This window comes from Xenopus tropicalis, chromosome 9, assembly GCF_000004195.4.
Source record: "Xenopus tropicalis strain Nigerian chromosome 9, UCB_Xtro_10.0, whole genome shotgun sequence".
NCBI classification, from domain to species: domain Eukaryota; kingdom Metazoa; phylum Chordata; class Amphibia; order Anura; family Pipidae; genus Xenopus; species Xenopus tropicalis.
Window position 1 is genome coordinate 70258971 of NC_030685.2, and position 27997 is coordinate 70286967.

General features: G+C 37.9%; 1 protein-coding gene across 2 annotated transcripts in view; it reads right to left on the reverse strand.

Moving 5' to 3' along the window:
- Nucleotides 1-3953: 3953 nt before the first annotated feature.
- Nucleotides 3954-27997, reverse strand: part of scn2a (sodium channel, voltage gated, type II alpha subunit) — a 161118-nt gene continuing 137074 nt past the window's right edge. For both annotated transcript variants that reach the window (XM_031893392.1, XM_031893391.1), the window contains 8 exons: nt 27387-27560; nt 22000-22122; nt 17233-17514; nt 15961-16014; nt 14209-14346; nt 10574-10678; nt 7494-7764; nt 3954-6254 (listed from right to left, as the gene is read on the reverse strand). In XM_031893392.1, coding sequence (XP_031749252.1) covers nt 5080-6254; nt 7494-7764; nt 10574-10678; nt 14209-14346; nt 15961-16014; nt 17233-17514; nt 22000-22122; nt 27387-27560 — 2322 coding nt within the window. In that variant the 3' untranslated portion in view covers nt 3954-5079. The remainder of the gene's footprint in view (nt 6255-7493; nt 7765-10573; nt 10679-14208; nt 14347-15960; nt 16015-17232; nt 17515-21999; nt 22123-27386; nt 27561-27997) is intronic.

A 27997-nucleotide genomic window follows, 5' to 3' on the forward strand; every position in this document is an offset into this window, starting at 1 on the left:
ATGTACTAGTTGAATTAATTACCATTGATTGTTATGTTATCATATGGAACCACAGAGTTAATTCTTATCTTCTTTTGCAGGTACAGTACATTGCTTTCACCATATTCTGTCAGTCTTAAATGTTGTCCCTCCCTACCCTTAGAAGCTGTTGACTGGGCAAAGAATTGGTTTTGTTTCAACCCCAGCTATACAATAGTTAGAATAAGGTCCACTGTGAGATCTCTGTTTTCTTCTGAGCAGCACCCCTGAGCATTTTTTTTCCTGTTTGACAATAGATTGCATTTTGTATTGTACTTCAAAGCATCCCTTTTGGACTTGTTTACCTTTTATTAAAGCCATTTTCTGGGAGCTTTTAATACTATACGAATACCAATCTATTTAATATGTCAGGAGGAGATATGGAGAAACCAACAGCCGTCATTATTTTCCTCTTATGCCGCCATGAAATATCCTACTGGGACCTCTGTGAATGCCATGATAATGTGGATAATAGTATGAATATTTAATGTTTGATACATTAGTACCTGTGGCTAACAATGTAATTGCTTTCAGGAAGCCTGTGAATTCTAGCTGTACCAGAACACTCTCGTGAAAGAGCAGTGGAAAATAATGAAAATGTAAAATGTATTTCTACATACTGAAAACTTTTGCTATAGCTCTGGATATCAATAAAGCCTAAAAGAACTTGGGTTAGATTATAGCTCTTATTGCATAGAGCTGCTTCACATGGCTAAAATCTCTCTGCCAATTAGGAGATACAGTAGTTTAACTTACTATTGGGTTCCATTTTGGGCTGACGTTCCAATGCAGTGCTCCACCTTATAGTTCATGGTACTGGTCCTTATACTTGTCAAATACCCTTCAAATCAAAGCATGTCATGGAACTGGAGGAAGAGGAGGGCCACAGAACAGGAAATTGGAAGGTACCAGTTTAACTTGGGTGTCAATGTTAAATGGTACAGTCCTAAGACATTTGGGTAATTATAATAACTGTATCCCATCACTTGCTTTTGTTAACCCATAAAAAGTCCCGTAAAGGTGTTTATGCTATATTTTCAATCTGATATTTCACCAATTTCATGGGTTTCAAAGTGTCCTAGAAATGAACATGTTCTTTGAAGTAGCAAAATAACATCAAAATCCCATTGTTTGAGCAACACATTTGACAATATTGACGAATATAATCTATTCAATGAGTTTTTCTTCTTATTTCTCCCATAGGAAATAATATGGATTATGTTTGAGCTGGAGAACAATTATTTTTTATAATTTTTTGTTTTTTAAACAGTGTTGAAACACTTTATTAATATGCAGTGAAATGAAAAATGTAAGCAGCAATTCCATAGAAAGAGAGTTATTTAATGGAGAAGGAAAGTCATTTAGGCATTTTAATGCCAGTAGATTCACCACATTAGTGCCACCTAGAACAATATATTTATTCTGCAATAAGCATTACCATACCTGAGGAAACAGCTCTAGAAGCTTTTTCTGTTTGCCTAAGACAGCAGCTGCCATTTTAAGTAGCTTCCTGCTTGCAGCTGTAGCCTATAGCTCAGATCACACATTCCTAATGGAGGGGGGAGGGAGTTCTTAGCATTCATGTGGGAGGGGAGAGCAGGAGAGGGAGAGCGGAGAGAACTGCACAGACTCTGGCCCAGGGAATTAAGGATTTTTCTGAGATAGGAAGTCAGACACCTGAACAACATGTTTACAAAAAAGGAGACAAGAAATCCTGTGTTTCTTTTGATAGAGGACTCTCTGTGGCTTATGGTTGTATTTACATAGACCTTTCTGACAAAACTTACTTAGTTTCTACCTTTCCTTCTCCTTTAAACAGTAAGAAGTAGTTAAAAGCTAAGACTTTGACCCTACTTGGCCAGTTATAAATTCTCATCACATAACGGGCAATACACTAAATCTTGTCTGTAACTGTTTAATATTTCTAGAATGAGGACATCACAAGCCAATGTCATTTCTCAAGTCATTTACCAGTCACTTGGTAGGAACCCATTGTGTTCAACAGAAGGTAAAGACACAACCTGGACAATCAAGAATGTAGACCTGTTTTCCATGGAGTCCTTCTGTGTCATGCCTCATACAGGATTGGATACTGAAAAAACTACTATGATCAGAAAAGCTGCCTCCATGAATTTAGCCATTGAAAGGGAAAAACTTGAATACAGTATTTTATAATGTTTTACAACAATAATGTTACAATGTAGTAAATGTACTGTTATGGCTGTCTGGCAATGAAGTAAAAGTAAGACTTCGGATTTCCACTGCTCTTGGTACTGGTGTATTGCAATATGGCTTATTATAAGGTATACTGTTTATAATATAATAACCCCCTTTCCAGAGTTGGAACACTGTAAACTAATTACACATAACAGCCATATATATAGCTATGAAATAATATTCACATATCCTGGACATGTGTATATATATTTATGGTTACATTTCTATGATCCAAGTTGAAGCTAAAATTATACTACACTTCCATTGAACAGACTATGAGGGACCTTTCTGATCCATAGTGAAATTTTAGGGGGGAATGGATTATTCTAAGGCTCAGGGCCGGAACTAGGGGTAGGCAGAAGAGGCAGCTGCCTAGGGCGCAACGATTGAGTGGTGTCAGGCAGGAGCCTCTCCTGCCTACCCCTAGTGCTACTTTGTCATTGCCTCCACCGCTTGTCATTAGCGGCAGAGGCAATGACTGATCTAATCGGGGAGGTGGGCCGAGTTGGCCGACCGGGTTGCCTAGGGCGCCCGTCCCTGCTAAGGCTAATTAAAGTATTAGGCTTCTGCCTAGGCAGTGTTGTTAATATTCTCTAAAGAGTGATCTCATTTGTCCATATACCATGTTGTGTGAGACAGATTATAATAAAATATTAAGTACAAAGATGTCTATAAAGCCCTTGAGTAGTGGGACTCTAGGTGATCTGGAACATTCAATCTAAAACACTCTCTTCCACCATTTTATTCTGCACCCAAACTTCTAGTTCATGCAATATTATATATGTTCCTTAATAAAATGGCTGTTGTTAGCCCCACTTGTATATATGTGTATATATATTTGTGAATTTCATTACATATCTTTTCAAAGTAAACCATTGTTTTATTTTAATAGTAACTCTTAACCATGTTCTAAAGGCCTAAATTCAGGCGTTGTTCTAAAACACCCAAGTTGGGTTTTTAACTAATAATACATTATTTACAATACATATATTTTGATTAATGATGACAAACACAGCAAGATAATGCCTTGATGAATTGCATCAGTGAATCAGATTCTTTAAATAGCTTTTGTAGATATACATGAATCTTTATATATATATATAATGTATATTTTATACAGAAGAGCACTTTACAGAGAAAAAATATGTGGTGTTGTTTAAGGGGTGAAAAAGTCCCTTCAAATAATTAGGCTAGAAATTGTACATATTATACATATGAATGTTATTGATAATGATGAATCTCATGCCTCCAAAGATGTCCCCAGTCTCTAAAGACACAGGGGGTCTTGCCTTTGTTTTCTGACATATCTGGGGAGGCACATAGTATATTTCTCATCAAAAGCAGAATACTCTGAACATGTGCCTTGGTACAGATACCAGTGAGAGATATGGAGAAAGATATGAAGCTACAAGAGACCAATTTAAAGGCACAGTTTGGAACTGTTAGATGACTTCTTTGTCTGTAATGTAAACCTTATGTATAATGTACAGGATTTCTAGCCTATTCCATTGTCAGGCTTTAGTTGCCCATTAAAAAAAACTATTCTGAGAGGCACCTTTTGTCTTGTGATATTATCCACCACTTAGTTTTTTTTTTCTTTCTGAAAAAAGTGAAATATATACAGATATAGCAACAATTACTTGCCGCCCTTTTGCAGCGGTATCATGGCTCAATATTAATTATGGAGGAACAATATTCCACTTGCACCATCAAAACAGTCTCGTTCACTGCCCAGTTTATTAGAGTTATTTAAAGGCTTTCTGTTCCACTGAGCTATAAAACTGTAACATATTCTGGGCTTGTGCCTAGACCAAACCAGCTACTGATACTTTCTCTTCTAATAAAGGTTATAACAGTTTGCATATGTCCCACAGTTTCTCAGTACAAATATTGTGTGAAATTGTTAATTCTAAACACTTGAAACTGTGTTGTTAGAAATGGCCCACACCGGACGTATCCTTATATCCAAGGCACCAAAAATAAGATTATAAAATTACTGTAGAAATAGTAGGGTTCAGTTGGATGCACATCTACTCACTGTTTGCCTCTGATGTGATAGTTGCTAAACTAGTGGGCCACCTGGGCACAATTTTTAGCAATTAGAGTTACTGTCTCTCTAAATACCATCTGCCCCGTGCTGGGTACTCTGGATGCTGAATGGAGAGGCACGGATCATGAGCAATACCTCTACCTGCTTCCTAGTGCCAACCATCATATCATTTAGCAATCAGAGCACTATGCCACCCTTGTCTGGTATATTCAATACGACAGGCAATGGCGCTACGATGGATAGAATACTTTTAAAAAATGAACCCTGGTTACCACCATAAAAATTATAATTGAATACATTTGGTGTTTCATTGATGAAATGGGCAACAATCCTTATTATATATACCTCTCTGCTTCTTTATCTTCTACCAAGAAATATCAGAATTCCATTTTGAATCCAAAACTGCTCAAAAACGTAATATATATTTTACTTTTTTTTTTTAACAGCCATCCCTATTTAAAAGCTAGTCGTTATAGTTTAAATACATTGACCTGTATTTGTACATGAGCTATGGTCTGAAAATGAAGCGACTGATATAATGCATAAGCACGTACCCATAAGTGCTCATGCGGAGTAAATATTTTAGATCCCTTTTACACTTTTATAATATGAGATATGGCAACTTTAGCCTTTAACAAGCTCACATATCTGTTCCTCTCTTACAGAGAATACTTTTTAGATGGTGTCTTAGGCACTAAACATACATAGTGAGTTTGGCATAGTTCTCAGTGTCGAGAATGAATGCATTATAGGTCCCCTTTACAGGCCGTAAACTATGTATTACACAAATATTGTCAATGTACATCATTTTGGGTCTTTAGTGATATCTTCTTTTTCTGCCTGTCTTTTTCATATTTTTCTTGTTGCGTCTTCTCTACACTGTCATAGGACGGCGGGGACATTGTTGAGGTGGATGTATCTGATATTTCTGTTGTGTAACGCTGTTGGCTTTTATTAACATTTCTTTCAATTTCTTCAATTTGTTTATTTCTGTTTCCCTTGTAAGTCTGAGATGCTTGCCTCTTTTTCAACCTGAAACGACGGTAACAACGTTGGATTACTACAGCAGATTGCTCCTCTTGCTTACGTCGCAAGGTGGTTGTGATTGGTTCATAGGGGACCTTTGATGGATTTGATGTCATAAAGCGTTCTTCCATTGGTTGACGAAGAGAATCCATTTCTCCGCCTTCACCCAAGACACGCTTTGTAAAGGCAAAGAGTATGTCAAGACAGTGTATTCTGTCTCCACTTACCATGGGAAGATCCATAGCAATAAGTTGTATATTATTTGGCTTTGGTACGCGGAGAGGTGGGTCTAGTGCATCTGCAAAGTCAGACAACTTACTGTACTCAATAAACTGTGAAGCAGATGGGTCAAATTTTTCCCAAACCTCATAAAACATTTCAAAATCATCCTCTCCCAATGGCTCTGCACTCTCTTCAGTAGCAACGCTAAAGTTTTCAAGAATAACAGCAATGTACATGTTTACCACAATAAGAAATGATATAATGATGTAACTAACAAAGAAGAATATCCCAACAGATGGGTTTCCACAATCGCCTTTAAAAAGGCTTCCTGGGTGTTCAGCGTTTGGGTCACAGTCTGGCTCCCCACTATTGAGAATTGGTTCTAACAAAAGATCCCAACCAGCAGATGTTGTGATTTGAAACAAACAGATCATACTGTTGCCGAAGGTTTCAAAGTTGAACATATCATCAATGCCCGACTGCTTTTTCACATAGGCAAAATTGGACATTCCAAAGATGGCATATATAAACATAACAAGGAAAAGCAGGAGGCCAATATTAAATAAAGCAGGAAGTGACATCATTAATGCAAACAGCAGAGTACGTATCCCCTTTGCCGCTTTAATGAGGCGTAAGATCCTTCCAATCCTGGCAAGCCGTATGACTCTGAATAATGTTGGGGAAAAAAAATACCTTTCAATAATGTCTGCCAGAAACATACCTGCAAAATAAATATATACATTAGCAGTTGTTTGATGTCCTATTTAAACATTTGAAAATTGTTACTTTCAATGATGAAGGCTAAGGGCAAACATTTTTACATTACAGGTTCCCAACTTAAAAAAAAATATAACCCCCTAAGGTCCCAAAGTATTGAACAGACAAGACATCCAAGACTCAATCCTGCTTATTATGAGATATTAAATAAATGTTTAATTGCTCTCCTAGAGATGATTTTTATGGGAAACCCAACTTGATGGCCATTTGGAAAAAAGCCTATTTGTTGTCCTGTCTTTATATATTTGTTTATTCTCTCTCTCTATCAAATCAAATCAAATGAGCTTTATTGGCAGGACCAAATACATTTAGCATTGCCAAAGCAGGTAGAGGGTGTAATGGGTGGGGTGAGGGGGTCATTATATGGGAATGGGGGGGTTTAAGGGGTGGGGATATGGGGTCTATCTCTCTCTCTCTATCTCTATCATCTCTCTCTCTATCTCTCTCTCCCTCTCTCTCTCTCTCTCTCTCTATATATATATATATATAAATTACTTAAGGGAACATTGAACCCAAAACAGATCTACACATATCAACTGTTTTTATAATTCCTTGAAATCTCATGGCAATCCCATTGTTAACTAAAAGGGACAGTCACCAATTTGAAATCGTTGTTTGGTTTAAGGTCTCTATTTTTGCGCCTAGTGACCGGGTAGTCATTTTGAATGACAGACTGGAAAATAATTGTGTAAGAGTTTGAACGGAAATATAAGTGATATATTATTATTAGTGATGAGCGAATCTGTCCCATTTCACTTTGGCAAAATATTCGGGTAAAGGCGAAAAATTTGCCTATTTTGATGCAACCGCGCCCATTTTGATGCAACTGAGCCCAATTTGAAGCGACCATGCATATTTTGATGCGAATGCAACATTTTTTGTTGCACAACAAACTTTTCCGCTGCAAATTTTCAATGCCTGCCAAAAAAAATTAGCTCATCACTAATTATAATAGCAATAATGACAACAATCTGTTCTCGAAAAATAAGTTTGCTTTCTGGTTGTGGGTTGTTGCTGACCCTCAGACAGATATTTCAAATGTTATGTTAGTTTAAAAAATATATATAATATATAATATAATATATAATATATACAAAAATATATGTAATTTTAATAAGATTAAAAGGAGTAAAAATCAACGTGCCCTTTAAACATTTTTGCAATCTCATTGAAAAAAACCTACCAACTATAGAAAGGATGACGACAACCAGGTCAAAAATGTTCCAGCCAATAGTAAAGTAATACTGTCGCAAAGAAATTAGTTTAAGGAGAAACTCTCCCGTGAAAAGGATGATGAAGACAGCATTGATCCTGTATAAGTACATTTCCATCTCTTGACTCTGGTCATCTGTTTCAATCATCATTGTTACCATGTTGAGAAAGATAAGGATCATGATGATGATGTCAAACGCTTGTTTTGTTACAAAATCAAAGATCAATCCCTGGCAACAATTCTGAGAAGGCAAAAAAAAAAAAAAAATTACTGAAGGACACACAATAGGGTTGATTCACTAAAGGTCGAGAAATTGGGCCCGATTCACTAAAGTCCGAAATAAGGAGTGCTACTTATAGCATGTGTTAAAAATCTTATCACTTCTTATTTTTACGCAGCGCACAACATATTACGCAGCACATTGCTTGAAAATATGTCGTCGCAAGATAAATAACACCAAGAACATCGCTTCTTAATTATGACAAGTGTCCTTTTAGTGAATCGAGCGAAAAATAAGAAGTGATAAGATTTTTAACGCATGCTATAAATAGCACTCCTTATTTCGGACATAAGTGAATCGGGCCCAATGTGCGTTATTTATAGCATGCGTTTAAATTTTTATCGCGTCTAATTTTTCGTGTCTTAACGCACGATTCAGTAAAAGGATACTTGCGTTAATTTACGCGCAATGCTGCTTGCGTTATTTTAGTCGCAAAGACTATTTTCATGCGGTATTTGATGGAACGCGTGCTAATCAATGCAGCGCGTACAAATATTTGCCGCGTGTAAAAAAACGCCCGCCATGTTAGCCATACACACCATTACTTTCGGAAAATTACTGTACTGAAAATGCCCATTTCCCTGCAAACTGGCGGCTGCATCACTCTGGGGCCAACACAGACTTGAATAAATCCCACTGTAAAGTCCATATTGTGTTGCCAAAAGCTCATGAACTGTACTTTTCTATAATTACCGCCTGCTCCAAGTAGGGGTTAATTTTCGCACAGACAAATGCGATATTTAGAGTGTTTGTGAATCATGCGTTAGTGTAATTTCGGCGCGCAAATTAACGCATGCGGTAGCACGGAATTTAACGCATGCGATATGCGACTTAACGCATGCGGTAATACTGTAGCGAATCACGTGTTAATTTTCGCGTCAATTTTAACGCAAAAAAGAGTGCGATAAAAATGAACACGTGAATCAGCCCTAATATATTTAGTAGGCTGAAAAAAATTGCAGGTTTTTGAAATGGAGTCATATTCTTGAAATAATGACAATATTAATAAAGTTATAATTATTGTTAGCAACATTATTAACACAAACACCCTGGGGCTGATTTATAAGAGATCAAACCGGGGAATCCTACTGGATTTATCGAAGCTTTCCTGATCTTTACAGCCATTTTCTTCATAGTTCTGTTTTAACAAATTGACCCATTTATCAAAGCCGATAAAGTTGGCAATTATTTAGAATTAGTGATGAGTGAAACTGTCCCGATCCGCTTCGTAGAAAAATTCTCGAATCTTTGAAAAGATTTGCTAAACAGTGAAAAATTTGCGAAACAGCGAAAATATTGTGTTTAAAAAAAAAAAATGGTTTTTCATAATTTTTTTGACGTGCGTATTTCTCGCCCTATAAGACGCTCCGGAATATAAGATGCACCCAATTTTAAAGGAGGAAAATCTAGAAAAAAAAAGGTTCTGAACCAAATACTGTAGTAAAATATTTTATATCAACTGTATAAAGTTAATTGTCTCTGGGCTCGCACATAATGAGGCTTCCCCCAGGGCCCCCCCCAAGCATCCTTCAGCTTCCCCCAGGGCCCCCCCAAGTATCCTTCAGCTTCCCCCAGGGCCCCCCCCAAGCATCCTTCAGCCTCCCCCAGGGCCCCCCCAAGTATCCTTCAGCTTCCCCCAGGCCCCCCCCAAGTATCCTTCAGCTTCCCCCACGGCCCCCCCCCCAAGTATCCTTCAGCTTCCCCCAGGGCCCCCCCAAGTATCCTTCAGCTTCCCCCAGGCCCCCCCCAAGTATCCTTCAGCTTCCCCCAGGCCCCCCCAAGTATCCTTCAGCTTCCCCCAGGCCCCCCCAAGTATCCTTCAGCTTCCCCCAGGGCCCCCACCAAGTATCCTTCAGCTTCCCCAATGACCCCCCAAGTATCCTTCAGCGTCCCCCAGGGCCTCCAAGCATCCTCCAGCTCCCCCACGGCACCCCCAGCATTCTTCAGCTTCCCCCCCGGGCCCCCAAGCACCTTCCATTTCCCCCCTAACCTCCCCCCAGTGGCCTCCGCCTCCCGTGATGTCTTCCTCTCTATGCCACGGCTCCCAGCTGCTTCTGTGCTTTTATAAGGTTGCGCCCTGTGAGTGTGATGTCAGTACGCACGGGCGCAACCTTATAAAAGCGAGGATGCGGCAGAGAGCCGCGGCACATAGAGGAAGACGCAGTTCGCCGTATAAGATGCACTAACTTTTCCCCCCCAGTTTTGGGGAAGAAATAGTGCGTCTTATACGGCGAAAAATACGGTAGTTAGAATGTGTTAGACCACTAGGAGCAGTGAAATGCAGTAATTTCCTATGTGGAATTTGCACACAGCGCAGCTCAACAGCAAAAAAAGGAAGACAACAACTGTGACACAAAACATGCTTTTTTTAATGTAACTTTATTCTCAAATTTGTTGCCAGGCATGGATTTGTGGTGAATTTCCACATTTCACCATTGGCGGATTTTTTCACCGTGTAAAAAAATCAACATGGGCGTGAAAAAAACAAAAAGTCATGCGTGTCAAAAAAGAAACACGAACACCCATGCTTTGCAAATTTTTCACTTCATTTCACAAATTTTTATGTAGATTCGAGAATTTTTTGCCAAAGCGAAACGGGACAGATTCGCTCATCACTAGTGGAGAACAGTGACAAACATCAAAAGGAAAAAATGTGTCCAATCCCTTCAGCGAGAGAATGAAGAGCTGGGAGCACACAGAACAAGTAGGATTCTCAATAGAAGATTCTATTGCATTAATAGTTTTTACTGAACAATATCTAAAATCTTACCGCAGGCCTTGGAATGGGTTTCTGAGGCTTTTTGGAGCCCAGTTTTTTCATAGCGTTATAATACTTTTTTTGTTCCTCTGTCATGAAGATATCTTGGCCCCCTAGGTAAAATATTAGAAAACAAAATGATTAGATTTCTTCATGTGAAAGTACAAATTGTTTTTATATTAAGGATTAAATTGTGGCATTCGTGGGAGCAAACTATGGTTTCAAAAAACCCTTAAAGGAGAAGGAAAGGCAAAGTCACTTGGGGGTGCCAAAATGTTAGGCACCCCCAAGTGCCTTAAATTGCTTACCTTGTACCCCGGGCTGGTGCCCCTGTTAGGAGAAAACAGTACCAGCCCGGGGTACCTGTAGCGAGTGCTTCCTCCTTCCTGTATTGCTCGCGATGCGCAGTAGAGTGAATAGCGGAACTTTAACAGAGAAGTTGGCTTTTCGCTCTACTGCGCATGCGTTTGTCGGGGACAATTGGCTGCAGCGCGAGTAGGAGGAAGGAATCGCTACAGCTACCCCGGGCTGGTGCTGTTTTCTCCTAACAGGGGCACCAGCCCGGGGTACAAGGTAAGCGATTAAAGTCACTTGGGGGTGCCTAACATTTTGGCACCCCCAAGTGACTTTGCCTTTCCTTCTCCTTTAAGCAATGGGATATTTTGCATGTCAGATGAAGAAAAGGTTCTTGTTAGTCAAACCAAAATTCATCAATGTGCTTTTAATGCTTCTGAGCAATACCATTCTGACTAACTCTGAAGGGGTCAATTTGCCAAAACTTTTGCAGGGAATCCATCTGTCCTACTTTTATTATCATCCCATCTTCCCAGGCCCAGTGCCTTGGGGTTATACTTGATTCTGCCCTGTCTTTCACTCCTCATATCTAGTCAAAAGGAGGCCTATTTATTAAAATTAGTGATGGGCAAATTTTTTTGGCAGGCACGGATTCACGGCAAATTCCTGCTTTTTGCCATTGGCAGATTTTTTAGCAAAAAATTGCTGTGGAAAAATTTGCAGCGTGGTCAAAAATTGTTGTCCGTGTCCAAAAGTTGTTGCACAATTTTTTTGCCATGTGCTACAATTTATTTAGCCGCACAATACTTTCAAAGATTTGCGAATTTTTCTGAGAAGCGAAATGGGACAGATTCACTAATCAAAATTAAAATTAGTTTAATACTTAAAAAATGTGAAAACTCACTAAACTCAAATGTTCCCTTATTTATTACAAAACTTGACTTTTCAATATGTCTACCTACTTTTTAGGATAATTAAAACTTGAATTGAAAAAAATGACTTATATTTAATAATAACTTATACTTGTATTTAGCTAGAACAACCCCCATGGACACATGAAATCACCAGCTTTTAGATGGCAAAGTTTTTCAAATTTTTTGCACTTAATAAATCTCAGACTTTTGAGCTTCAGAAACCTTAATTCAAATTTTTGGGTTTTAAGCACAAAAAAACTTGAATCCAAACTTTGATTGATGTCACTTGCAAACAAAATTCTGATTTAAGTTCATCATATAATTTATTGACTACTATAACTCACTGATCTCTTAAAACACATTTTTCAGAGAAACTTGCCATAATTTAGATTAGCATAACTGATAAATGCAATACAGGTACGGGATCCATTATCCGGAAACCCATTATCCAGAAAGTTCCGAATTACAGAAAGGCCATCTCCCATAGACTCCATTATAAGCAAATACTTCTAATTTTTAAAAATTATTTCTTTGCTCTCTGTAATAATAAAACAGTACCTGTATTTGATCCCAACTAAGATATAATTACCCCTTATTGGGGGCAGAACAGCCCTATTGGGTTTATTTAATGGTTAAATGATTCCCTTTTCTCTGTAATAATAAAACAGTACCTGCACTTGATCCCAACTAAGATATAATTACCCCATATTGGGGGCAGAACAGCCCTATTGGGTTTATTTAATGGTTAAATGATTCCCTTTTCTCTGTAATAATAAAACAGTACCTTGTACTTGATCCCAACTAAGATATAATTACCCCTTATTGGGGGCAGAACAGTCCTATTGGGTTTATTTCATGGTTAAATGATTCCCTTTTCTCTGTAATAATAAAACAGTACCTGTACTTGATCCCAACTAAGATATAATTACCCCTTATTGGAGGCAGAACAGCCCTATTGGGTTTATTTAATGGTTAAATGATTCCCTTTTCTCTGTAATAATAAAACAGTACCTGTACTTGATCCCAACTAAGATATAATTACCCCTTATTGGGGGCAGAACAGTCCTATTGGGTTTATTTAATGGTTAAATGATTCCTTTTTCTCTGTAATAATAAAACAGTACCTGTACTTGATCCCAACTAAGATATAATTACCCCTTATTGGAGGCAGAACAGCCCTATTGGGTTTATTTAATGGTTAAATGATTCCCTTTTCTCTGTAATAATAAAACAGTACCTGTACTTGATCCCAACTAAGATATAATTACCCCTTATTGGGGGCAGAACAGCCCTATTGGGTTTATTTAATGGTTAAATGATTCCCTTTTCTCTGTAATAATAAAACAGTACCTTGTACTTGATCCCAACTAAGATATAATTACCCCTTATTGGGGGCAGAACAGCCCTATTGGGTTTATTTAATGGTTAAATGATTCCCTTTTCTCTGTAATAATAAAACAGTACCTTGTACTTGATCCCAGCTAAGATATAATTACCCCTTATTGGGGGCAGAACAGCCCTATTGGGTTTATTTAATGGTTAAATGATTCCCTTTTCTCTGTAATAATAAAACAGTACCTGTACTTGATACCAACTAAGATATACTTAATCCTTATTGGAGGCAAAACAGTCCTATTGGGGTTATTCAATATTTTAATGATTTTTAGCAGACTTAAGTTATGGAGATCCAAATAACGGAAAGATCCCTTATCCAGAAAACCCCAGGTCCCAAGCATTCTGGATAACAGATCCCATACCAGTACCTTATGCCACATCTCTCACCTTGCTTACTTCTGATCTTGCCCATTTTCACACCTTGTGTCTCAACCCCTTCTACTTATAAATGTTAAGCTATAAAGGGCCCTCTTTTACTTTTGTATTTGTTACTGGCTGCTTTGTAATTAAATCTGTACATTTAGGGGTGATTTAACAATGTTCCATTTTGGTTTTTTTTTCACAGTTTGAAAAACTGAAAAACTTCGCCATCTAAAAGTTATAGAAATCAATGGCAAAGTCAAGCCATATTTTCAATTTGAGATATTTGAGTTTTTAAGTTTAATTCAGGTTTTTAAACTTGAAAATTCTAGGTATTCAAGTGCTTTATTTGAACGAGTTTACCATATGAATAAATAAGCGGGTATTCAATAAGCACATTTATTCGATTTAGAAAAACAAACTCGAATTCATAAACTCAAAAATTGATAAATAAGCCATTAATGTATTTATTGTACAGCACTAAGGAATATGTTGGTGCTTCATAAATACATGCTAATAATATTAATAAATACTGTAAAGCTAGGTTACACCTGGGCTTTTACAAAGCAGTGATATTAATTTTATCCCACACATTTCTTTAAAGCAAGAAAACTTGGAACATTCTATAAATTCTTCATGGAAATTGAGGTTTGAGTATGATGAATAATAAAATAAAAGACTTATCTTCTTCTTCTGTTGGTTGAAGTTATCAATGATTACACCAATGAAGAGATTCAAGGTGAAGAATGACCCAAAAATGATAAAGGCTACAAAATACAGGTACATGGTTGTATTGTTTTCGTATTTGGGCTGTTCATTTATCTGTGAAATGAAAGCATAATTAATTAGCAATATCAACAATGAATTCTGGATTGAATGCTGAATCTAACTTTGCTGGTTCATACAATTTCTGTGTGGGAAACCCAGCCACACTTTGGGGGAGATTTACTAATCCACGAATCCGAATGGGAAAAAATCGGATTGGAAACAAACATTTTGCAATTTTTTCGTATTTTCTGCGATTTTTTTGTCGCCGTCACGACTTTTTCGTAGCCGTTACGACTTGCACAAATTGTCGCGACTTTTTTGTAGGCGTTACAACTTGCGCGAATTGTCGCAACTTTTTCGTAGCCGTTACAACTTGCTCATATATTGTCGCGACTTTTTCGTACTGAGCGCTCGGAAACGGCGGGCAAACCTTTCAGACTTTGCATGATTTTGGAAGCCTCCCATAGGACTCAATGGCACTCTGCACAACCTGGCCCAAGGAAAGTCACGATACTGAAGCTTGAATGAATCTGAAACTTTCGTACTCGGCGCAACGGCTACGAAAAAGTTGCGACAATTCGCGCAAGTCGTAATGGCTACAAAAAAGTCACGACAATTTACGAGCAAGTTGTAATGGCTACGAAAGAGTCGGGACAATTTACGAAAAAATCGCAAAATACCGATCATTACGAAAAAAACGCATTCGGACGCTTTCGATCCATTCGTGGATTAGTAAATCGGCCCCTTTGACTGATGTTATGTAGAGACAAACTTTGAATAAAGTTTACTCAGGTCAGTATCTAGCAGAATTCAGAAATATCCTTATACTGCTTACAATAAAACAGTCCTGTTGGGTTTATTTAATGGTTAAATGATTCCCTTTTCTCTGTAATAATAAAACAGTACCTGTACTTGATCCCAACTAAGATATAATTACCCCTTATTGGGGGCAGAACAGCTCTATTGGGTTTATTTAATGGTTAAATGATTCCCTTTTCTCTGTAATAATAAAACAGTACCTGTACTTGATCCCAACTAAGATATAATTACCCCTTATTGGGGGCAGAACAGTCCTATTGGGTTTATTTAATGGTTAAATGATTCCCTTTTCTCTGTAATAATAAAACAGTACCTGTACTTGATCCCAACTAAGATATAATTACCCCATATTGGGGGCAGAACAGTCCTATTGGGTTTATTTCATGGTTAAATGATTCCCTTTTCTCTGTAATAATAAAACAGTACCTGTACTTGATCCCAACTAAGATATAATTACCCCTTATTGGGGGCAGAACAGCCCTATTGGGTTTATTTTATGGTTAAATGATTCCCTTTTCTCTGTAATAATAAAACAGTACCTGTACTTGATCCCAACTAAGATATAATTAATCCTTATTGGGGGCAGAACAGCCCTATTGGGTTTATTTAATGGTTAAATGATTCCCTTTTCTCTGTAATAATAAAACAGTACCTGTACTTGATCCCAACTAAGATATAATTACCCCTTATTGGGGGCAGAACAGCCCTATTGGGTTTATTTAATGGTTAAATGATTTTTTAGAAGACGTAAGATATGGAGATCCAAATAACAGATGGATCCCTTATCCAGAAAACAGGATAATGAAAATAAATAAATAATAATAATACATCTTAATATAATATTATTACCTCTCTGGAATCCACTGCTGCATACATAATAGGCATCCATCCTTTAAAGGTAGCCTACAAGAGAGAACAGTGTGTGCGTATATTACACAAACTCATGTACATGTACAGATTGCAGTATTATTATAAACTATCCCACTGCGCCCTCTAGCTCTCTAAAGTAGTCCCCAAATTCAATCACAGATGCAAAAATAGTCACCAATAAAAATGCTGCTTAACAGCTATTTATAATTATATATAAATTGATAGATTTTTCTATTAATCTTTGCCTAAACACCACTGTAGGTAAAAGTACTAAATGGATTTTTAGTCATTCTACAGAGAACTGAAAATATTGATTGCATATTGTATATTACATGACTGGATTTTCAACCAGATGACACTTGTGTTGCTGGGATTAGTAATGAGCGAAAATTTTCGCCAGGCATGGATTCGCAGCAAATTTCCGCATTTCGCCCTTGTGAATTGTTTCGCGAAACTCCCCGTGGAAAAATTAGTCGTGTGTAATTTTTTGTTGTTGCGTGGAATTTTTTTGCTGCGTGTCAAATTGGGCACAGTCACTGCAATTTGGGCGCAGTCGCGTCAGAAAAAAGGTGCGGTTGCGTCAAAATTGGGCACGGGCGCATCAAAAAAGTGCAGGCGACAAAAAAATTGATGCGGGTGACAGAAAATAGACCCGGGCGACAAAAAAGACGAGAGCGACAAATAAAAAACTGTGCGGCAAATGCGTTTTGCAGATTTTTCGCCGTTTCGCTAATTTTCTTGTCGTTTCGTGAATTTTATGGCGATGCGAAACGGGACAGATTTGCTCATCACTAGCTGGGATTCAAATAATATCATTATTATGTTTACCCCACAACTTTTTTTCTTTGTATATTGAAAGACTTTCCAATACACAAAAAAACACTAATTGACCGCAATGAATTGACACAAGAAAAAACTAACATTGACTTAATTGCATTTGGTATGACAAAAAAACCAACCAATGACTCCAATGTAATAGACATGAGAAAAAAAACAACCATTGACTTTAATGCATTTGACGTGAGAAAAAATGTCCATTGACTCCAATGCCTTAGGTGAAATTTTTTGTAAATTTCAGCAAATTTTTCCCATTTAGTACATTTTTCTGATACTGGTTTCGATAGCCATTTACAAAGTATTGAAACAAATGTAATGCATATTGGAGAGTTGTTAAGAATTACTTTTCTTTTACTATCCAATACCATTTTTGGGTTGAGTTTTACTATAGAAAAGTGTAAAAAAGTTACTTACCACTTGAAGCAAGGCAAGATACCCAGCACCCACATTGTCGAAGTTCACTTTTACATTTTTCCATCTGGCAGCACCAGTGGTATTAATATACATGCGGCAATCAGAGTAATTGTTAACATCTGTAGCAGGGAACGGTACACCACTTGTAGTATTAACACAGTAGTAGAACTTGCCGGCAAACAAATTTACTCCCATGATGCTGAAGATGAGCCAGAATATAAGGCAAACGAGAAGCACATTCATAATAGATGGAATAGCTCCAATCAGGGCGTTCACAACTACCTATGTATCATGAAAGAAATAGCACAGTGGAAGTAAAAATAATGTTAGATTTTGTTTGAAATAAATCGACAATGGCCATAAAGATGGAGGTCAATTGTTTCTAAGGTGCAAACAATTATTTACTAAAATATATTAAATATTTCCAAGCATGTGAAATGATGACTTTGCTAAATAAAGCAAGTCAGCCATTTTTTTGGGGGGAGTGGCATAAAAAAGACTTTGCTCCTGAGTGTGATCATGAGATCATGCCCAAGGACTAATTAATCAAAGCCCTGTGTTTTTTAGCCAACATTTTTATTTTTGGTTATTTATATTGATGAGCAGATTTGTCCTTTTTCACTTTGCCGGGAAATTTGCAAAATGACTGGAAAATTCGCGAAACGGCGAAAAATGAGCTAAATGGGGTTGTCGTGCGTGACTTTTTTTGTCGCGACTGCACCTATTTTGACGCGACCGTGCTCAAGTTGACGTCACCGTGCCTATTTTGATGTGACTGCGACATTTTTTGACGCACAACAAATTTTTTGTGGCAAATTTTTGCTAAAGTTTCTCAAAACAATTTGCCAGTGGCGAAATGCAGAAATTCGCTGCAAATCCATGCCTGGTGAAAAACTTCGCTCATCACTAGTTATTTATTAATATTGTATTTTTAATTGTGCAAGTACAAATTTTCCATTGGGAATCTCTATACGAGTTGGTATTTTTTTCATATTCAACAATTTAAGTTATTTTTACCATCTGCTGAAAAGTTTTTTGGGGAAAAAATCACTCAAAAATTAATGTGGGAAAATTCAAACTGTGCCAGTAAAAATAAAGGGGTAGATACATATTGATATATTTTCCCTTGCCAGTGTCCAATGTCAGGGGGTCAGTTGCACTAAATGGAATATTGTAATTACACAAAAGGTTGATATGCGCTGCCCTGGCTTCTTTGTGTACCTGTAAAAATGTTCTATTCAAAGCAAAAATTCTGTATTTATTACAGGATGTTTGCCCTAAATGCTGGTGTGTTCAGACACTGAAAAAACTCCAATTTAAAAGAAAAAATCGAATTTGAATGTTAATAAATTGGCCCCCTAAATTATAAAAGCTTTGCAAAAAGCTACATTTTAATAAATTGGCTAGCGATGAGCACATTTTTTTTGCCAGGCATGGATTCGTAGTGAATTCACGCATTTCGCCTTGTCGAATTGTTTAGTGAAATTTCAGCAAAAATCCACCATGAAAAAATTCATTGCGCATCAAAAAAAGTAGCAGTCACGTCAAAAATAGCATGGCAAAAAAAAGTCACAAATGCATTTCGTGGATTTTTCACCGTTCTGCGTTTCGCAAATTTTTCGGCAAAGCAAAATGGGACAGATTCGCTCATCACTAAAATTGACCAGTATACTGTAACTAATCTAAAAATTTTCAATGTGTTTCACAAATATTTCCGAGAAGGGAAACTGAACAGATCTGCTCATCACTAATACTGTAACCTACTGTAGCTCAGCTTCAATGTCATTTAATGTGAGATTTGAGATGAATATATATTTTCTGGGTTTTAGTGATGAGCAAATTTTTTTGGCAGGCATGGATTCACAGCGAATTCCCGAATTTCAGCATTTGCGAAACTTCTGCGAAAATGCAGCATGGAAAAAAATTGGAGATCGTCAAAAAGAGTCGCTACCAAAGCAAAATGATTGTGGTCACATCAAAATAGGAGCAGTCACATAAAAAAAAAAATCTTGTGACACCCACGTTTCACTAATTTTTTGCCGTTTCGCAAATTTTTTGTTATTTTCTGGTGAAGGAAAGCGAGACAGATTTGCAAAAATGGCAAGAAATTCGCAAAACGTTTTTGTGCGACCGTGCTTATTTTGACGTGACTGTGCCCAATTTGACACGACCACGCCTATTTTGCTGCACCCGCAATTTTTTTCAGCTGGGAATTTTCACAGATGTTTTGTGGCGAAATGTATAAATTCACTGCGAATCCATGCCTGCCTAAAAAATTCGCTCATTACTACTAATAAGTTATTACATACATAATAAAGGGCATATTTATTAAAAAATATGATGAATATGGGATCAGTTGAGGATAGTCAGTAAATAGCACAGTTGCAACAAGTAGAATACAAGGGGGCACATTTACTAATCCACAAATCCAAATCCCAAATGGGAAAAAATCAGATTGGAAACGAAAATTTTTCGACTTTTTCGTCGCCATCGCGTTTTTTTCGCATTTTTCGCGATTTTTTAGTCGCCGTCACAACTTTATCGTATTTTGTGCGACCTTTTAGTTGCCGTCGCAATTTTTTCGTATTGAGCAATTGTAAACGGCGGAAAAACCAATCCGATTTTTCCGCGACGGCGACAGAAAAGTCGTGGAAAATATACGATAAAGTCGTAACGGCGACGAAAAAGTCGCAAAAATTCCGATCATTACGAAAAACCGCGTTCGGACGCTTTCGGTCCGTTCGTGGATTAGTAAATGTGCCCCAAGGAGTATATTAGGATCCTTGATTATTAATATTGAGTGCAGCAATACAATAATCACATAATTATATATAATAATATTATTTTATATTTCACACATCACATTCAACTGAAATCATATTTCAATTAAAAAGAATGCAAATACAAAAGTCTTTGTTAGCAGTTTATATAAAATGTATAAAACAACCACACAAAACACATATATTGAAAGCTGAGACAAACGCTTAACATGCAGAATACGAGCACAGAGCGCAGCACAATCACGCACATGTATATGCAAAGCCTATAGACTGACATTTAAAAATCATTCATTAAATTGCAATGCCTTGGTCAGAGGTTTTAAAATTATTTTTTAAATTGAATATTTTTTCTATTCTTCCCTGAGGGGTTGATAGGTTGGTTTCTTCTTTATAATACAATTCATTTAATCATTGATATTATTTTTTTACTCTTTTCATCTTTCTACAAAAATGTACCTTTTTAGTATATAACGCATTCTTAAACAACATCTTTCATCATGGCTAGTGATGGGCGAAATGTTTTGCCAGGCATGGATTTGCGGCGAATTACCGCGTTTCGCCATTGGCGGATTGTTTCACGAAACAGATGAAAAAATTTGCTGCGGAAAAATTTGGCGTGCATCCAAAAATTGTCGCGGGCGTCAAAATAATAGCCACGCAACAAAATAATAGCCGCACGATGAAATAATAGCCGTGGGCGACAAAATAATAGCCGCGCGACGAAACAATAGCCGCGGGCGACAATATAATAGCCGTGCGACGAAATAATAGCCGCGGGTGACAATTTTTTTTGGCGCTCAACATTTTTGCCGTTTCGTGAATTTTCCGCTGTTTCGTGAATCTTTTGAAAGATTTGCCCATTTTTCGGCGAAGCGAAACGGGACAGATTCACTCATCACTGATCAAGGCCAGTATACGTCTAGAACACAATTTCATTTCAGTTGACTTCCAACAGTGAAGTTTCCATCCTAATTCATCTTTGATAAATATCTGAAAGGCTATACAATCTGCTTTTTCTTTGCAGGCAGGTAGTTCAGATTAAACATTATCCTGAGAATGCCCTAAACAACCCTAATTTTGCCAGCAAAAATGCCATAATAAGGATGCATTGGGGGTCAATATCCACATGACGGAGTTAAATATGTGTCACAGTCATCTGTCTACAAACAATTCCTAAATTAGTTGAATTAGTGAATTATTAGTTATTGGTTATTAGTCAATGGAATTAAACAGCTTATTGAATTGTATGGGCAGTCATAGTTAAATTATTGGGGGGGGGGGGCAGACACAGCAAAATTTGATTAAATAATGTTCCCAATAAGTAAATCTAAGGGGGAGATTTACTAATCCACAAACAGTCCGAAGGCGTCTGAATGCGTTTTTTCGTATTGATTGGTATTTTTGCGACTTTTTCGTGGCCATCGCAACTTTTTTTGTATATTTTCCGCGACTTTTTCGTCGCCGTCACGAAAAAATCGGATTGGTTTTTCCGCCGTTTACTATCGCTCAATACGGAAAAATCGTGACGGCGACGAAATAGTTGCGCAAAATACGATAAAGTCGTGACAAATACGAAAAATCCCAACGGCGCCAAAAAAAGTCGCAAAATTTTCGTTTCCAATACGATTTTTTCCCTTTGGGATTCGGATTCGTGGATTAGTAAATCTGCCCCATAGAGTTGGTGGAATTCACATTTTGTTTCTTGCATTGCAAATCTCAATCCATACAAGAAGGGATATTTACTGAAATCAACATAATTTATCATATTAAGTAATAAACCCATTAAAGAAGGTTGACGATATATCTTATGCTTCTCTAATTATCATTTTCAGCATCATTTTACACATGAGAGCAGACAAACAACCATTTATGTATTGCCAACAGCAAAAACATATAAATAAAAAGTGATAACAAAACAGCTCATGCAAGAAAAGCCGTAAGCGCTACCATGGCATGCAGCTTGGAAATGATATTCATGCCTCCTTACCCTCATCCCTTCAAACCGTGAGAGGGCCCTCAGGGGTCTCAAGGCTCTTAGTGTCCTAAGTGACTTAATGGCACCTAACTCTGAGTAGCCCAAGGCATTGGCTATAAGGCTAACCAAGGAAATCTATATAAAAGAAAAATGTATGCTCTTAATTGACTTATAAATGAATACAAAATATCAATAAAGTATAACAATGCACAAAGAATATGTCAAAACTGAGCTGATCTACTCAGATATAAGGCTACTGGGCCTGCTCTCTCTATGCCCAGATGCTTTTAAATAAAGCTTGCCCAATATGTCTATCATAGTTCTTTTAAATTCACAGTTTTAATAATGTAGCTAAATCCAGTGCTGCTCCATCCCAAGATATGAATGTGTCAGCTTGTGTTGCCCTAAAAAAAATGCACCAAAACTTCAAAATGTTAGAAAATAATGAGTTGGTCAAAGATGGACTAGTTTGGATGGTCCAAATTGCATACTAACAGAATGTGAAGTGTCACATTGAAACCCTCCCATTCTGCTGTGTTACAGTGCAGCCAACACAGAGCAGTAGGGGCTGGATTCAAGGGTGTATTTATTTATATGTATAACTGCATCTTTAAAGGTGTAAATCCCAGTAGGAAAACTTGCCACACTCCTTTGACCACCTAAACCAGCTGTTCCAATAATTCGGGGCCTGTCGGGCAGAGCGAGTGGAACAATAAAAAGGCAGCTATGCTGTATATGGCCCCTCCCAAGGTATCTGTCCATTCTGCCCTGTCACCTGAATTAGTGGAACAAAGAAGAGGCAGCTATGATGTGTATTGCCCCTCCTACAATATGTATAACTGAAGCATACAGGCTAAATGGTTGGGTACCATACTAAGTTGGCCCGTGTATGATTACCTGAGCCTGTTGTAAAGTTGTAGGGGTGGTTGCAGCTTTAATCCAATAATTTCTTACATCGGGAAGTTGAAAAGGCTCTGTCAAAGAGCTACTGAGGGCAGGAAATAGCCATGAGAGCCAGTGAGCAATATTTATAGAAATGTGACGTTGTCCTGCTACTCAAAATTGATTAATGCATTTATTAAAAACATATTTCCAGCCCACGTGAAGTGGATTTGAGAAAAACCTGGCAAACTCCTTTTAAAGAAAAAGCACATGGATGGATGGAGTCAGCTCCAATTCTACATACAATATTGAAAGGGGTTAAGACAGCAACAAAACCAACTAATGGAAATGCAGTGATGTTTACGGTAAAGCCCTATCAATGGTTTGGTTGGTACCTAAAAAAAAATCATAGGTCAGTTTTGCCAAAATCCAACATTACCCTTAGGGGCTGATTTACTTACCCACGAACGGGTCGAATGGAGTCCGATTGCGTTTTTTTCGTAATGATCGGTACTTTGCGATTTTTTCGTATGTTTTGCGATTTTTTCGGATTCTTTACGAATTTTTTGGATTTTTGCGTAAAAAACGCGAGTTTTCCTATCCATTACGAAAGTTGCGTAAAAAGTTGCGCATTTTGCGTAGCGTTAAAACTTACGCGAAAAGTTGCGCATTTTTCGTAGCGTTAAGTTTTAACGCAAAATGTTCGTTTTCAAGTCGGAACTTTTCCAATTCGGGTCGGATTCGTGGGTTAGTAAATCAGCCCCTTAATGTCTCAATTACTGCAGTAATACAGCTTGTGCATATTGTGTATGGAGTAATAAAATATGAGTTTATGTGATAAATGCCTAAACAAATGCAGGCATTAATGGCTCCACTACTGGCTGTACTTTTGTTTTAGCTCTAGACAGGAATAAATCCTAAACAGCAGATTGCTCTAGAAGACAAATACAGGTATAGGACCCATTATCCAGAATGCTCGGGACCAAGGGTATTCCGGATAAGGGGTCTTTCCATAATTTGGATCTCCACACCTTAAGTCTACTAAAAAATTAATAAAACATTAATTAAACCCAATAGGATTTTTTGCATCCAATAAGGATTATTTATATCTTAGTTGGGATCAATTACAAGGTTCTGTTTTATTTCTACATAAAAAAAGAAAATCAGTTTTAAAATTCTGAATTATTTGCTTATAATGGAGTCTATGGGAGACGGGCTTTCCGTAATTCGGAGCTTTCTGGATAACGGGTTTCCGGATAAGGGGTCCGATACCTGTACTTTGTGTATAGTAAAAAGAAAGTGTCTACTAAGCTGGAGCTTTCTTTCTTTTTCACTGTCTCTCTCTTCCTCTCCTTTCCCTTTGTTTCTGATCTAAACTGTAGCTTGCAATTGTATAGCCAACACACATTCTATGTATATAATGCAAATTTATATGTTTGGCTGTGAAAATGTAAAACAGACTCCAATGTATTTTGAAAAAAAACATTGATGGGCTCATTCAGCAGCTTAATAAATGCATGAATTTGGTACATTGCAAAATGGCACTATAATATAAATTCTTTTTATCACATATATATATATATATATATATATATATATAGTGATGACTAAATCTTTCCCCTAAAAAATTCACAAAATGCATTATAGTCTAAGGGTGTTTATTTGCATCGACTTTTTCTGTGTAGAATACATTGGAGTCTATGGGCATTTTTCCACTCTCAAATTTTCTTGTTCAAAATTCATCGGGTTTATGGGTATTTTGTCACCTTGTTTTATCAAAAACTAAATATACCCCAGACCTGGAAGTACATATTAGAATAATGAAATTAGATCAACCTACAGGTTGGACAATGGACATTATTTGAGATCCAAGGGGATTCAAGTAAAATATCTTATTTTCTTCCTGGTGGCACCACAGTTCCTCAAGTGGGGTGAGACAAAATAGTTATACATAAATTAAGGGATATCTCTTTTTGATAACTGTATCTTGTGATACTGTATATACAAGCACGCAATCATTTACTGTATATGGAAAATATGTCATCAAAATAGTGAAACCTTGTTTGAGTTGTCGGTTCAAAAGGAAACACTTAAATAAGTGTTATTTTACCTTAAGGAGGGTGTGCATTTAGTCCTATTTAAATATGTAAGCACAGTATAATACAGATATAATGTCAGTCTGTATGTGTGTATACGTAATAGGGCTCAATTATATTTGCAAGTGCAGTTAAGCACCTTTGATTTTTGCTGTAGTTAGGTGTGTGTTAAACCCCATTCATTAAAGGTACAGTACTTGCATCAAAATGCACTTCTTGCACTTCTGTATAGTTTTGCTGTTCAGTCCTTTCTGCCTTCTGTTCAGAATTGTGCGCTGCTGCACCTATTGACGCAGGGGAACACTGAAGCTACTGCCACCTCCTGACCAAGTGTAGCTCCAGGGTTCCCTTTCCGCCCAACACCCAATAGGAGTAGATGTTACTTGAATGAACACTGGAAATTACAGCAAACAGACTTCTGTGCAATTGCGTTCTATTTGTGATAAAATGAGCACCAAATTGTGTTAATTTTCGTGAATTGGATGCCATTGTTGTAGGCACAGTGCAGTTGCTCCAAGCACATGGAGAAAACATTGCATTGTGGGGAAAAACATGGTTGCACTTTCCTAGCTGCACTTTGCGATGTAAATGAGCCCTGATGTCTTCTGCTTCCATGTATTTAAAGGAAAAAGAAAGGTAAAAACTAAGTAAGCTTTATCAGAATGGTCTATGTAAATACAGCCATAAGCACTCACTGAAACACTGCATTGACTTCTCTGAAAAAAGATTAGTTGTGTCTGTAATTCCTGTGCAAGAGACACGCAGCTCTCTGCTCTCTCCTCTCCCCTGCTCCCCCCTCCCTCAAGAATGCTAAGAACTCACCCCCCCTTAGGAATGTGGATCTGAGCCAATCAGCAGGAAGCTGACTCATAGTCTTACTAACTGAGCATGTTCACTTGGTCTGGGTGTCTGTGCAGGAGCGAGGCATTATGGGAACTTTCTTTACACAGCTCAGCATTTCTATTTCCTATGAAGCTTCTGATCACCTGAACAGGAGAAATATGGGGAAACCTAAGGGCACTAATGAGAGAACTGAAGGTATGCCTGCAGCTTGAGATTAACTATTTACTAGCCTTTCCTTCTCCTTTAAATTAAGCCTCTGCTCCAATTTTTAAGAAGGGCATTTTGCCCTGGAAACACCATTTTAACTGGAAAACTAGTGAACCAGGAATAAGTTTTTTCTATGTTTTAAACTTTCAAATAAAGAGTGAATTTAGGAGGCATCAGAATATCAACACGTAGACCAGGGGTGGGCCAAGCCGACCGGGCACCCTAGGCAACCCTGTCGGCCACTGCCCATTCGGATTGGGCCCCCCCCCCCTGCACCTCTCCACCCCCCCTCGCTTTTGCTTTGGCGCGCATGCGCCGTTGGGGGTGGGGAGAGAGGTGCAGGGGGGGCACGATCCGAATGGTCATTGACTCCACCGCTAATGACAAGCGGCGGGGGCAATGACAGAGGAGGAGGACTAGGGGTAGGCAGGAGAGACTCCTACCTGGCGCCCCCCAATCATTGCGCCCTAGGCAGCTGCCTCTTCTGCCTACTCCTAGTTCCGGCCCTGACGTAGACTTGCTCCAAATTTAGAAGCATGGAGGAGGCAGGCTGCGTATTGGGAGAGGTGAGTGTTCCCCCAGTATTACACTGCCCTAGTCTCTTTCTCACCTTTATGTGCCCCTTAGTATGTCATATAGAGACATATTTCCAGCCATCCATTGTGAAATGTCTATGTCTACAAATGCAGTGAACAAAGTGCAATTTAAGTGCAATTGCCATGTTTTTTTTCCCATAATGTCTATTTTTTTCCCAGATTTCCAGAATTGTTGTGCTCACCAGGGGGGTGTTGTGTCTGATGAAGTTGCAGCTGATGCTTTAAAATGAACTCAATTGTGGCTTGACTTTGTTGAAAATCATCAATTGCTATGGAGTCCTGATGACACCAGTAAAAGTGCTCAGCATGAATGCTCACTATTCTTTAGGTTCCAGTTTGCTGCATCCATTAACACAGGGTGCTCAGCAGAAAACCCTGGAGCTACCATTAGGTCTGGAAGTGGAAGTAGCTCCAGGGTTTGTCTGCCTCAATATACTATACAACTATACAGAAGGAAAGGGGGAAGAGGCAGCTTATTACACAGAAAGAAGTCATGAGAGATCAAATTAGAAGCATATATTCAGAATATGGGTTAATCTCTTTTCTGTTCATGGTCTGCCCAACCTTAGCTCACCATGTGGTCACAACTTAGAATTTCCAATTTGCCCCCTTGAAGATAAGATTGGTCTCTTTGAGCCACGCTCCATGTTGCAGGAAAATGTGCACTTCACGGCATAGAATGAGCAATGTTCCCAGTCACACAGTATGAGTAGGTAAAGGTTATTATATTATTATAGGTTATTATTAGGTTATAATAAATAAAAATAATACCTACATCTACGATTATGAAATCAAGCCAGCACCAGGCATTGGTGAAATACTTTATGAAGCCGTACGCCACCCATTTCAGAAGCATTTCCATTATAAAGATGTAGGCGAAAACCTTGTCTGCGTATTCCAGTATCGCTTTCACATTTCTCCGTTGTTCAACATAAATGTCTTCAAACGCCTGCAAGTAAAATTACATTTATATTTACCCGGGCGTTTTAGAATGCGTTGTTGTTGTAGGACATACAGTTCCTCACAAAAAGGGCCATTTATTGATATGAAATACAATACATATATGAGCATTTCAGCTCAGTTTGTTCTAATATACAGATGACCATTCTGGCTTTTTCAGACTGGGCTTTATCCCTAAACAATGTGTTCTAACTGTTGGCCTGACACTGCTGCAAAAATAATATGAAGTACCAGTTCATATGGAATGCTTTGTTTTGGCAAAACTGTATAAATCATTTAGTTTAACAAAATAGATTTTAAATATAAACATTTAGCCATTAACGGGATTGTGTTATTAAACCAGCCATTCAATTGGTTGCTGAAATCCAGAACTGGTGCCAGTGACAAAAGCTTTGTCACCGCCCCCGAAACATCACAAATTTGAAA